This window comes from Crotalus tigris, unplaced genomic scaffold (assembly GCF_016545835.1).
Source record: "Crotalus tigris isolate CLP2741 ecotype Arizona unplaced genomic scaffold, ASM1654583v1 scf7180000024116.2146003, whole genome shotgun sequence".
NCBI classification, from domain to species: Eukaryota; Metazoa; Chordata; class Lepidosauria; order Squamata; family Viperidae; genus Crotalus; species Crotalus tigris.
In genome coordinates, this window is record NW_024100393.1 from 1553734 (window position 1) to 1567876 (window position 14143).

At 44.5% G+C, this 14143-nt stretch overlaps 1 protein-coding gene across 16 annotated transcripts in view; it reads right to left on the reverse strand.

Annotated features, from left to right (window-relative positions):
* The window catches only part of EIF4G1 (eukaryotic translation initiation factor 4 gamma 1), a 133631-nt gene that overhangs the window by 15754 nt on the left and 103734 nt on the right, over positions 1-14143 (reverse strand). For all 16 annotated transcript variants that reach the window (XM_039322553.1, XM_039322564.1, XM_039322562.1 and 13 more), the window contains 7 exons: positions 13132-13236; positions 7130-7286; positions 4853-4953; positions 3385-3487; positions 3184-3286; positions 2193-2452; positions 580-695 (listed from right to left, as the gene is read on the reverse strand). In XM_039322553.1, coding sequence (XP_039178487.1) covers positions 580-695; positions 2193-2452; positions 3184-3286; positions 3385-3487; positions 4853-4953; positions 7130-7286; positions 13132-13236 — 945 coding nt within the window. The remainder of the gene's footprint in view (positions 1-579; positions 696-2192; positions 2453-3183; positions 3287-3384; positions 3488-4852; positions 4954-7129; positions 7287-13131; positions 13237-14143) is intronic.

Genomic DNA, 14143 nt, shown 5'->3' on the forward strand with positions numbered 1-14143 from the left:
CAAGCAGGAGATCCTACACCAGGGGTCTTCAAACCTGGCCCTTTTATGACTTGTGGACTTCAACTCCCAGAATTCCTCAGCCAGGCACTGGCTACCACAGTAGGGTCATCTGTCAACACATTGCTTAAATCAAATGGCCTATTTTCCTGTTAAATCCACTGGAACGTTTTGAATTAATAGGCCTGTTCTTCACATTACCCACTCCCCAGGGGGGGAAAAAAGTACAATATTTTTAATCAGGCAGAGAGGTTTCGCTTGCTTAGTTGGTTTGCTGCTTGCTCCTGAGTCAGAAGCAAAGGAGCAAATCCAAAGGTGGTTTCACTTGTGGTTTACACTGATTAGGAAAACCTGAAATTCAAAGTCTTCCTAAGGCAGAGTAAAATAAAATTAAAAAGCCACATTCTGAGACACCTCTGAATTTCCTCTGCCAGACTTAGCAAGTGCTAGCTCATCATTTATCCCAAGGACCTCTGGCCTCACATTCTCCCAAATGCCACAGCTGCTGAATCGCCATTCCCATTGCCAAAAATCTACTCCGGGTTTTACTTTATGTTCCTCCTACCACAGCCCAAAACAAACCTTCATATCGTTGATGTGTAGGTATTCCTCAGTGATGGCCTTGGCCTTCTTCTCCAGCTCCTCCTCGGATAAGGCAGGTTTGGGGGGCAGTTCGGGAGCCACTGGCTCACGCTTGGCTGCAGGGAAGAGTGAATGTGAGAAAGGCAGAGAAAGAGGAAGAAATATTGGAGAAGGGTTCACATCACAATACAGAAGATTCTGTAGAATTCTGTAGAGTCCTAGTGGCGCAGTGGTTAGAATGCAGTATTGCAGGGTAATTCTGCCCACTGCTAGCAGTTCGATCCCGACCGACTCGAGGTTGACTCAGCCTCCCGTCCTTCTGAGGTCAGTAAAATGAGGATCCAGAATGTTGGGGGGGGGGTCAATATGCTGACTCTGCAAACCGCTTAGAGAAGGCTGTACAGTGCTAGGAAGCGGTATTTAAATCTAAGTGCTATTGCTATTCTCGAGGTGAGTGTAAAGATAAAACCAGAGACTTTTCTTTTGGGTTTAACGGATAATGACTTGAAAGAAAATGTGGGACTTTGATGCTTAATATGTTGACGGAAGCAAGATTACTGTATGCACACAAATGGAAGGACACTTTGATTCCCACAACGGATGAATGGCTGCTAAAGTTAATGGAGCTAGCCGAGATGGCTAAGTTGACTGCTTTCATTAAAGAAAACAATTTTGTTTCTATTTGGAATCCATTTTTGGATTTTGTGCTTGAGGGGGTGAAAAAAAATGAAAGGCTGATTTGGGTTTTTGCTGATTACATAGGTTTGTTGTTATAGAAATGGCTGGTATATATTATTACATCAAAATAAAAAGCCGAGGACTAAGTATGATTTTTTTTCTTTCCTTTTCTTTTTTCTTTTTATTGCATATTGTTAATTTTGTTATTAATAACCCTGTACTCTGTTCTGGGAAGTGAGGGGGGGGTTAAGGGTGGGTGGGTGAGTGGGTGGGTAAATAGGTAGAATAGGATAATATAGATATGGTAATTTATGAGAGAGGTGCTGCTTGGGCACTTCCCCTATGCTGTATTCCTGTGTTTGAGAGGGATGAGAGGGGAGGAAGGTGTAGGGAGGAAGTAGGATGGTAAGTGGAGAAGGGGAGGGGAAGAGAGTAGTGAGGGGAGGAGAGAAAGAGGATGGAGATAGGAAAGGTATTAGAGAGGGTGGATGCAGCCTGGGGGGGAATGAGCAAGCGGCACCCAATGGTTATGATTATGAATTTATCTTATTTTGTAAACTGAATTTTGTATATGTTGAATAAATGGAAAATAAAAACTTTTTATTAAAAAGGAAATTAAAAAAAAGCCGAGGTTTTATGCTATTACCTCATTCTACTGCACCAAAAGGAGTCATCCCCCCGCCGGTGCCCTACACTTTTTTCTTCTTCCTGCTTCCCTCCCTTGTTTTCCTATTATTTCCTTTTGTAATTTTGTATCTTACATTATATTTTGATCAACTAATAAAATTTTGAAATGAAAAAAAAAAAAAGGAAGAACAGAGAAAATAAAATCAGAGTTCCTTCTGGCCTGGAATTGGGATGGGGAGGGAAGAGACAGAAAATCTGGTCCCTGTTTCATTTCTTATTTGCACACCCACCCCAATACTCCCACTCACCAGGTTCCCTGCTTCGGTCTCGTTCTTCTGTCATGCTAGCCACTTTGCGCACCGTTTCCAGGACCCCTTGCCGCTCCCGTTCACGCTCCCGGCTCCGGTCCTCCATTTCTTTGCTGAAGCTGCGCTTGGTGACCGCGGTTCGGTTCCTCTCCATCCGCTCTACCCTCTCGCTCCGCTCCACGCGGTCGCCTCGCTCCGCCCGCTCCAAGCGCTCACTCCGCTCACTGCCTTTTTCGGAGCGGTCGCGGCTGCTGCTACTTCTGCAAATACAGCACCCAAAAGTGCCTCCCTTAGGCAAGGCCACCCTTTCCAGCATCTTGCAGAAGAATCCAGAAGTCTCTCCCACGGAGGGAAAAAGGGTAGCCTCCTAAGGCTCACCCATCATTGAATGCTCCCGTTGCGTTAAGTGCTACAGAACGGAAGGGGCAGGAGTTAAACAAAACTCCAAGGCAATCTCAAACCTGGAACAGAGACATCATCCTTTCCCAAGTATCTAAAAAGGTGAAATCACGGCAACTGGAGCCAAGTTGATTGAACTGAGGGGTTTCGTTACTCATGCAAGTAACGCCTTCAGTCAAAATGAAAATTTTTGGTTCGGCAGAAAGTCAGGGAGCCGTTGGAATGTACTAGCTCTTGCCATAAGGACTGCAGGGGCTTCTCCCCAAAATGAAATGTCTGAAATGGCGTAGGGTTTCCTGCCTAAGCAGGAAGTTGGACTAGAAGACCTCCAAAGTCCCTTCCAACTCGGCTAGTCTATTCTGTTCTAAACGCAACATGTCAATGAAGATTCAATCCTCCAGGCCAAAAGTATCCTAAAAGATTAAATCATGGCAACTGGAACAAAGTTCATTAAACTGAGGTGTTTCGTTACTCACCCAACTGACTTCCTCAGTCAAAATGAAGTTACGATACATGTGATATCATACAAATACATACAGATGCGAACGATACGTATATCATTTCCCCAAGACGCGCAGAGAAGACGACCCACCTTTGCACCACACGCCGAACGTCTTGGCTCTCTGCAGGAGCCGACTGTTGTAAGGCTGAAAAACGATTCAAAGTACTCGTGGCCGGACGGTTGGCGTCAGAAGCTGCAGGCAGGAAAATGGCAAGTTGGACGCGTACGGAACTCCAGGGCATCACCACCCATTTTCGCCACACTCCCGTTTATGCTGGTTTGCCACCTTACCCGGTTCAGCAGGTTTGGCACCCGAACCGCCGCTGCTGCCTTTCCCCCAGCTCAGCCGCCCGCCAGGTGCAAAGAGCTGACTGTTAGTGTCAATAGAACTAGGCTGTCGGAAGGAGAGAGACAAACAGACACCGTTCGTTGGCTTACTATTTAGCAGGCATGCTTTTCTGCCACCTTAATTGTTCTGCCTCCATCTCGCAGGCAAACGCCTAACGTCTTCAATAAACATCTAAAGCAGTACAGAATCTGTCACATATAATGCAAAGACACACTTATGGCCATTCAAAGTACTACTCAGTGCCCTCATTCATCCCAGGTGAAGTCCCAAAGATGCTTTTTCAAGAGGCAACTGGACTGTTTTGTAATTCTTTGAAGACCTTTCCCTTCTCATCCAAGAAGCTTCTTCAGCTCTGACTGGGTGGTGGGGAATGGAAGGATTTATATGCCTTGCAGACAGCGGGTCATTTGCATTCTTTTAGTGAGTCGTTGAGGCTACTTGGATATTTATCTGTGTCCTCAGGGCCAGGTATATAGTGCAAGTGGGTGTGGAGCTGTGGTTCCACACCCATTTGCATTACTCAGATGACCCTGAGGACACGAATAAACCTCCAAGTGGCCTCAACGACTCCCTAAAACAGTGGTTCTCAACCTGTGGGTTGGGACCCCATTTGGGGTCGAACGACCATTTCACAGGGGTCGCCAAACAACGCAGTCCACCATTTTCCCCCCCTTTTCCTTAGCTGTGCTACTCCCTTTTATTTTATTGGCTTTTGAAAGCCAATAGAATAGACTCTCTTGAATAGAGTCTAATTCTATTGGCTTTCAAAAGCCAATAGGAATTGTCCAGGCTGTCTCTGCCCTGCTAAGCCGCCAAAAGTCCCATTCTGCAAACAGTGCTGCACTAGTTGAGTAGTCCTCGACTTACGACCGGTTGAGTAGTCCTCGACTTACAACCAGTTGGGGGTCGCGGCATTAAAAAGGTTGAGAACCACTGCCTAAAAGAATGCAAATGACCAGCTGTCTGCAAGGAGTATAAATCCTTCCATTCCTCACCATCCAGTCAGAGCTAAAGAAGCTTCTGGGATAAGAAGCGAAACGTCTTCAAAGAATAACAAGAAAGTCCAGTTGCCTCTTGAAAAAGCATCTTTGGGACAACCATGACCTGGATGACTGAGAATCTCCATAGACCTCTCAGATGAAGGTCTTATTTACTTAACAAATTTAACTTAACACATTTGTGTAGTTTTATTTGAAAGACAGGCTGGATACCTTTATAAAGATTATTATAACATAATAAACAACAAATTTTGAGCCTTGACCCTTTAAAAATTAAAAAAAAACTAGAGCATGTTAACTAAAGGCTATCAAAAATCAGGACCTGTCGATTTTATCTTCCATCATCCAGAAAAAGAAGACACTGCCTCCCAACCCCAGTTTTACTAGTACCCAAAACCAGTCAGCAACTCACCTTAGTGATCTTGGTTAACCTGCTGGGGTCAATGGGTCGGTTGCCCTTGGTGATGGGAACGGTGTTCCAACCATCATCTGATACTAGGTTTCCTCGTCCCCCTGCAGAGATAAGCCCAAGTCAAGAATACGTCTCATTCTTTGAGAGCACCAGTTTTTCCCAGGGTCAAGTCTGCACTCGGCGAAAGCTAGAACTGATATTTCCACCGGAGCTAAGAATTTGCTACTTTGGGAGGACAGACAGTCCTCGACTTATGACCACAACTGAGCCCCAAAATTTCTGTTGTTGAACGAGACAGCCGTTAGTTGAATTTTGCCCCTTTTGACGACCTTTCTTGCCACAGTTGTTAAGCGAATCACTGCAGTTGTTAAGTTAGTATCACGGTTGTGAAGTGAATCTGGCTTTCCCCATTGACTTTGCTTATCAGAAAGTCCTGGAAGGTGGATCACGTGACCCTGGGGATGGTGCAACCGTCATAAATGTGAGTCAGTTGCCAAGCGTCTGAATTTGGATCACGTGACCCTGAGGATGTTGTGAGGGTCGTAAGTGTGAAAAACGATCGTAACTCATTATTCGGTCACTAAATGAACTGTCGTAAGTCGAGGACTAACTGCAATGGTTTATTTTATCACTGTGTAACGGAAAGGGTATTAATAGTCCAATCTGGTATTAGGCTCTGTCTTGGCATATTAGACTCCAATTAAGCATACTAGGTTGGAATATTATTTTAAGACAATTTATTGGAAACGTTTCAATAAAAAGGATTCGCTCTCTGCAACAGAGAGAAAGCTGGGAACAAAGGGCCCGCATTTGCTTTTTGCACAACGAACAAAGTTCAGAGAAAAAAATGGATTGGTAAAGAAGAATGTATAAAAGATATATCGCGATTTAACAAATTAACTTCTACAAATGTAAGTGAAATATAAACTGATCAGAGACGATGTTAGAGGCAGATGTCGTAAGATAGATAAGCAGTATAGTATTTTCATAACGTATGAAATAGGAACTTTGGGATGGTGCATCTAAATGGAAAACCTGGATATTTAGATGTATTGAGCAAATTATGACTGATAAGAATTGTTTGAATATTAAGGGGAAATTAAGTTTAAATCAGAACTGTGAGAATAGGATATATGGCGAACTAATAAGATGATTTTTAGAAAAATAACACAAGTTGATAAGAAAAAATGTCATATGTGGACATGAAAAAAATGTTTATATTTAACCATTTATGCATTGAAAAAATTAAGAGTATATTTGTTTAAGGTTGAAGAAGGAGAATATTATTGGGAGAAGAGACGATCAAAGAAATACACCATTAATGAATATACTAATTATGGAATTATAAAAAATAATAATTATTGTCTGTGAATTAACTACTATTGATGCGTTTTTTTTCAAAATACATGAACCAAGACAACACACTGTACACTAGGCACTAAGAATTGTTACTGTAAAAAAAAAATCAATAAAACGTTTCTAAAAAAAAGAAAAGAAAAAAAGAATCTATCTTGCCCCATTACCTCAGGGAAATAAGCCATCCAGTAATAGGTAAGCATAAGAATTGGAAAGAACGTTTTATTATTTTTAGTATTAGTATTGTTTAACAATTTGGATATTGTATTGTTTAATAATTAGGATATAGACTTGTTTATATTATTATGTTTATTTTTAATTTGTTTATACCTATGTTAAAGGGGAGTTAAAGCGTATTGTGGACTGGGTTATTTATATAGTTGGTTAATGTTAGTTAGAGTTTGATTATTATATTTGTAACCCTGTACTCAGCTCTGGGAAGTGGGGGAGGGAGGGAGGGAGGTTTAGGGTGGGTGGGCTTTGGGGTGTATACTGTAATTTTTATAAAACTTTTCAATAAAAAAAAAGAGAATTGGAAAGAACATTGTATGTTGAAATAGAACAGTGTTTCTCAACCTTGACCATTTTAAGGCATGTGGACTTCAATTCCCAGAATTCCACAGCCAGCAATGCTGGCTGTGGAATTCTGGGAGTTGAAGTCCACATGCCTTAAAATGGTCAAGGTTGAGAAACACTGAAATAGAAGAAGAAAAAAGAAGTTAGCGTGGGAAGAAACCACCTGCCTGAGTCCCCTAGACTCGTTGTAAAAAGACACAGTTGCCTTCCGTTGAAACAGTGAGCGCATACGAAACAATGCAGGCGGTCCCCGACTTAGGACAGTTCATTTAGTGACTCTTTTGAAGTTACAACGGCGCAGAAAACATCGAGACGACCTCTTATTTCTCTTGGTTTCCACCTCACCTGTGGACGATGGGCCTGGAGGCCCTCTCCTCTTGTCTTGCTTGGACATCAGTTGTTGCACTTTAATGTGCTCCCGGTGCTCCTCCATCTCAGCCTCCTTGTGAATCTGGTCAATGGTCTTAGGACCCTGATCCCCTCTTCTGGGCACCCAACTGTTCTGCAAAAGGCATAAGGGGAAGCAGGGAGAGGCATTACCGCATGCAGATCGCTCGGCGGCTTGAAGGCAACAGTGGCGGACCAGGGATGAGAGAAAGGCCGTGGTGGACAACACAGCTCCTAGCAGTATTTCTCCCTTTCAGTATCAACTGCACTTCAACTCTTTACAGCAGGGAGACTTCAAAGCAGGGGTGCCCAACCTGGGCGCCTTTAAGACCTTTGTGGACTTCCAATTCCCAGAATTCCCCAGCCAGCATCGGAAGGACAGTTTCCAACAAGTATCTAGGCCAGTGGTTCTCAACCTTTTTAATACCGCGACCCCAAACTGGTCGTAAGTCGAGGACTATTCAACCGGTCGTAAGTCGAGGACTGCTCAACTGGTGCAGCACCGTTTGCAGAATGGGACTTTTGGCAGGCTCAGCAGGGCAGAGACAGCCTGGACAATTCCTATTGGCTTTTGAAAGCCAATAGAATTAGACTCTATTCAAGAGAGTCTATTCTATTGGCTTTCAAAAGCCAATAGAATAAAAGGGAGTAGCACAGCTAAGGAAAAAAAGGGGGGGGGGAATGGCGGACTGCGTTGTTTGGCGACCCCCGTGAAATGGTCGTTCGACCCCAAATGGGGTCCCGACCCACAGGTTGAGAACCGCTGGTCTAGGCCTCTTTGGGTAAAGATGGCTTAGGACAGATCTTCCTAGCTAGAGGTCTCCCTCTCTATCCCACTTCTTTGCCCCAAAGGATTTTAATTTTGGCCAAGTCGGTGCTCCCAACTTGCTCATTGCACTTTTATGTGGGTCTGTGCTAGACCAGGAGTGTCCAACCTTGAGAACTTTTAAGACTTGCGGATTTCATGCTGGCTGGGGAATTCTGGGAGTTGAAGTCCACAAGTCTTAAAAGTTCCCAAGGTTGGACACTCCTGTTTTAAAACTTGGAAGCACCAGCTTACGGCAGGGCTACTGATCCAGACTGTTGATCACACTGAGGCTGCAATGTTGTTCTGCGCTGATTTGGTATTTGCTTTCAAAATCACCCCAATTGCCAATATTTGTTTAGAATTCTCCTCTTCCACCGCGTTATCAAACGGGTTTTTTTGCTGAGTCCCCGCTTAACGACTGCCTCATTTAGCAAACGTTCAAAATTACGACGGTGCAAAACATAATAAAGAGCTTCGCAACTAACCCTCATCTTTACAGCCATCACAATATCCCGCAATTACACCACTGCCGTTCAGGTGTTTTGCAACCAGCGACACACATTGTCGCTGCCTCGGTGACAGCATCCGGCAGTCACACAACTGCCATCTGGCGCTCTCAAACAATTTCAAAGATGCATTTCCAGCTGGCTTGCAGCCGAGTTAATAGATGAGTCGGAGGCACAATCGTAAGTCACTGTCCTGAGATGTTTCGCTTAACAACCACGACTTGGTTAGTGACCGAAGGGGAAGTGCAGTTGTTAAGCCCATCACGGTCATGTGATTTCTCTGCTTAGCAATGGGGTGGCCAGCCCCACCTGTAGTCATTCAGCAAGGGTCTGTACTTCTAGAATACGAGGACAGAAACTTTGGATATTGGGGGCAATGTAATTATTTTCGTAAGCCGCCCAAGGTCACTGAGAGCGAGTGGGCGGCCACACAAATTTTCTGAAACAAATAAAATAAATACACAAAATGGGTATGTAGAGACTGCAGTTTCTAAATATCTTCATAACTATTTCGTTGCCCTCAATATCAAAAGTGATTAAAGATCTTTCCGCTACCTCATTTCGTTTACATGAGCCTAAGGGCTGGATATACTTTTCCCCATGATAGATCAGTGTCACTGACACTTTTATATATCCAATGTCAAGCTACAAAATCTACTGGGAAGAGGGGAGTTTGGGATCTACAGGTGTTCCTTATCAACGTGAGAGCCGAAGCCGTTGAAGAGGTTCCCCCCCCCCCAGGTTCGAACTACTCCCACCCTGCCGGCCTTTAAGAAAGCGTTAAAACTCTCCTGTTCCGGCAGGCCAGGGGCTGATGTCCCCGGGGGGCCGGGATATGATCAGACTGGCCGTATGACTGTATTATTTTATTGTTTTATGACTGTTTTAACTTTGTACGCCGCCCTGAGTCCTTTGGGATTGGGCGGCATATAAATATTTTTAAATAAATGAATAAATAAATAAGAGTTGATTTGGCAACTGAAGTTTTCTTCTTATAACAATTACTGGAAGATATTTTGGACAATGTGACCTGAACTGTCAAGAGAGAGAGAGAGGAGGGAAAGTTTCACTGTTTTAATTAATTATCTGTTTCCCACCATATTCTCAGAGCTAGCTTTCTTTCTATCTTAACCGGTTTGCTAATGCCTACTAAAGTTTACCAAGAAATTAAAAGACGCTTGCTCCTGGGGAGGAAAGCTACGGCAAATCTAGACAGCATTCTAAAAAGCAGAGACATCACCCTGCCAACAAAAGTGCATATAGTCAAGGCCATGGTTTTCCCAGTTGCAATGTATGGCTGTGAAAGTTGGACCATAAGAAAGGCTGAGTGCCAAAGAATGGAGGCCTTTGAACTATGGTGCTGGAGAAGACTCCTGCGAGTCCCTTGGACTGCAAGGCGTTCAAACCACTCAGTCCTAGAGGAGATCAACCCTGACTATTCTTTAGAAGGCCAGATCCTGAAGTTGAAACTCAAGTCCTTTGGCCACCTAATGAGAAGGAAGGACTCACTGGAGAAGAGACTGATGCTGGGAAAGATGGAGGGCAAGAGAAGAAGGGGACGACAGAGAATGAGGTGGCTGGATGGAGTCACTGAAGCAGTAAGCGTGAGCTTCAATGGACTCCAGAAGATGGTAGAGGACAGGAAGGCCTGGAGGAACATTGTCCATGGGGTCACAATGGGTCGGACACGACTTCGCAACTAACAACAACAAATAAAGTTTACATTAGAGATCGCAATGTCTCTGGTGTTTTGCTTCGTTGGGCTTCTCAGCCAGGACATGACATCGAAATTGGGGTACAGGAATATCCAATAACTGGGGACCCCCTCTAGTTTATAGATTTAGCCCATAAAGGCTTCTAGGCTTGCACTGAATTAGCACAGCATCATGTTACTCATCGCAGTGCTATGACTATAAGGAACCTATTTAAGCTTCTAAGTTGGGAGTATCAGAAATTTCATCTCTTCATAAGGCTTCGTTGCTGCCCTACCCAGATACCTAAAATATTGTTACAGGACATGATGCCCTTGCCTCTGGGAAAGAGAACACATCGGTCATCAGAATTATTCTCTTTTTTTTATGCATGAAGGATGCATGCTACCTGATGCAAGATTTCAAAAGAGTTCTCCTCCTTAAAGAGTAATAATCACCTGTTTCCCAAAGGAAAGATGCTTGCGCATCTGAGGACTGCAGATCAGACAGGTAAAACGTTTTCTGAGTAAATACAATACAAGGTTGATAAAGCTACAATTTTGCAGACACAAAGCCAATGACTGAGACAGTTCAAGCTCCGAAGGCAGTGGGCAACACCTAGACCAAGGGTAGGCAACCTTGGCCCTTTTATGACTCGTGGACGTCAACTCCCAGAATTCCTGAGCCAGCCATGCTGAGGGGAAAGGGAGAGGTTTCCAAGCTGAGCCATGCTGGCTCAGGAATTCTGGGAGTTGAAGTCCATGAGTCATAAAGCGGCCTAGGCCTAGGCCAGGGATAGGCAACCTTGGCTCTTTTATGACTCGTGGACGTCAACTCCCAGAATTCCTGAGCCAGCCATGCTGAGGGGAAAGGGAGAGGTTTCCCCTCAGCATGGCTGGCTCAGGAATTCTGGGAGTTGACGTCCACGCGTCATAAAAGAGCCAAGGTTGCCTACCCCGGGACCTCGACAACAACCTGTTCTCACAAAGGCTCATGAATTTTGAAGCTCTGAACAGTTCTTAGCACACTACATAGCGTGACAAACTTGAGAATAACCAAATGGGAGATCAAAATGAGCAATTGCCTGGATTTATAGGCTGGTATGAGACCAAGGTCTCCCGCGGTTACAAGAAAAACAGTCTGATATATTATCTGTCACGATACCAAAACGAGAGACAGGGGAAACTATGGCTCCAGAGACTAGATAGTTGTCCTTCCTGTTACCCTATGTGGGCAGGAGAAAGGGATACTAAAACTGTGAGTTTCACTATAAACAGAGCTTGGGTTTGATACATAGCAGTTACTGAAATAGATAAAGGAGAATGCCTGTTGCTCAGGGTGGAAATGAAGGGGTGTTCTCTAAGTTCACTTGTTTTCTTGCCGTACTAAAATGTCAGCAAGAACTGCAAGAAAACCATCAAGCTCGGAGAACGCCAAAGACCCCACAGTTACTGGAACTTGAAAGGCTTATTTATGGCTGCTGGAATTGGGTATGTCTAGTTTAATGAAGAGGAGGATGAGGGGGAACATGCTAGCAGTGTTCCAATATCTCAGGGGCTGCCACAAAGAAGAGGGAGTCAAGCTATTCTCCAAAGCACCTGAAGGCAGGACAAGAAGCAACAATGGAAACTAATGAAGGAGAGAAGCAACTTAGAACTAAGAAGAAATTTCCTGACAGCGAGCACAATTAACCAGTGGAACAGCCTGCCTCCAGAGGTTGTGGATGCTCCAACACTGGCAGTTTTTAAGAAGAGACTGGACAGCCATTTGTCTGAAATGGTATAGGGTTTCCTGCCTGAGCAGGGGGTTGGACTAGATGACCTCCAAGGTCCCTTCCAACTTTACTACTACTACTACTACTAAGATCTTATACAATTACTCTACTTAGTGGAAATTCTTGTATCCTTCCATGGTGGCTTATCTGCTTTTAGTCCACCTACGGCAGGGGCATGGAACACCTGTCAGTTTGAAGGCTGAATGAGATTCTGTGCTCAAATACCAGCAAAGCCAGATCTTATCTTTACTTGCTGCCAGTTGTTGTAAGATACAAATGGATGCCGTAAACTCCTGCAACCCTTACGGGACCCGTTCCACTTCTTAAAACGCTTGTGTCCCCCCCCCCCAAAAAAACTGGCTACAGTTTGTGTTCCCCATCTCCCATTCAAACATCTGTAAAAAGTACACTAAAGTTATGAGTTGATTGCTGGTTGCATTCTTTGTGTCCTCGTTGTAAGCAAACACCCACCCCTGTGAAACATTGTCCACTATGCCAGAGACCATGGTGTTTTGCGGTCCAGGAGCCAATCCAAAACAAATTAGTTGTCCAAATGCTGAACTAATTCTGGGATAATGGCAGTGGGCATCTCAAGGCATCGGAGCGTTAACAACGATCAGGAAAAGACTGTGTATACCCCAGCCAGCACCCTTAGCCAGGTGGAGATGAAGTGGGTAGCACCCTTTGGCATAGGAAGAATCAGCAATGGGAACCTTTTTCTATCACAACTGTCTTTAAATGGCATCAGCCCAGTGCAGAAGCCAAGAACTTACAGGCCAGCACAAAGTATAAAGCAGTGTTTTTCAACCCTATCAACTTTATGAGGTGTGGACTTCAACTCCCAGAATTCCCCAGTCTGCTTTGCTGGCTGGGGCATTCTGGGAGTTGAAGTCCACACCTCATAAAGTCGATAGGGTTGAGAAATACTTGTATCAGGGGATAGGAACCAGGAGAGAAAGTACTGACCTCTACTATTACTAATTCCATACTAGCACTGGTGATGTTACCTACTTTGGATAATGAAACATCTGCCAGGAAGCATCCAAACTCAGAGAGCACCAAGGACCCCTGACCCCACCCAGCTAGCCTTGGGAGGGAATTGCAGCCCTGCCTCAGAAAAGGAGGAAATGGGACAGTCACCTAGCCCAGGGACCAAAAGCGAGCTGCCCCCTGCACCTTACCCGCCTGAGGTCAATCACATCCTGCAGCATGAACCGGATACGCGAGGACGTCTTCTTCTCCTTAATTATTTTGTCCATCTGGTTGAAGTACTGATCCATTCGAGGCTGAAGAGCAAGAAATGAAGAAGCTCCTTTATTTATTTGGCGTACGGCCAAGCAACGAAGGGAGACGACACGATAGAAACAGGACAGGTAGTTCTCAGGTTACCAGCGTTTATTTACTGAACGTTCAAACGTACGGTCCATTGTGTGTCTGAAATGGTACAGGGCAGGGGTCTTCAAACTTGGCCCTTTTATGACTTGTGGACTTCAGCTCCCAGAATTCCTCAGCCAGGCACGTGTGCCTGGCTGAGGAATTCTGGGAGTTGAAGTCCACAAGTCATAAAAGGGCCAAGTTTGAAGACCCCTGGTATAGGGTCTCCTGCCTGAGCAGGGAATTGGACTAGAAGACCTCCAAGGTCCCTTCCAACTCCATCATCATCATCATCATCATCATCATCATCATCATCATCATCATGCGTCCTTCCATTTGTGTGCATAAAGTAATCTTGCTTCTGTCAACATATATAGCATCAAAGTCTCAACTTTTCTTTCAAAGTCATTATCCGTCAAACCCCAAAGTCTCTGGTTTTATCTTTATACACACTTCGAGAATAGCAATAGCACTTAAATACTGCTTCATAGTGCTTTACAGCCCTCTTTAAGTGGTTTACAAAGTCAGCATATTGCCCCCCCTCCCAACAATCTGGGTTCTCATTTTATCATCTCTCGGAAGGATGGAAGGCTGTGTCGACCTTGAGCCGGTCAGGATCGAACTGCTGGCAATCGGCAGAATTAGTCTGCAATGCTGCATTTTAACCACCGCGCCACCAGGGCTCCTAAGCATTCGAAAGGGGAAGGAGATTGACAGAAGCCCCTCTTTTGCTTCTGTGGGCTGTATATTAGAAGGGATGTCTCCCCCAAACCAAGCTAGACTCCTGCTGTCTTCCTGGCCACACCCATTAAGCCAGTG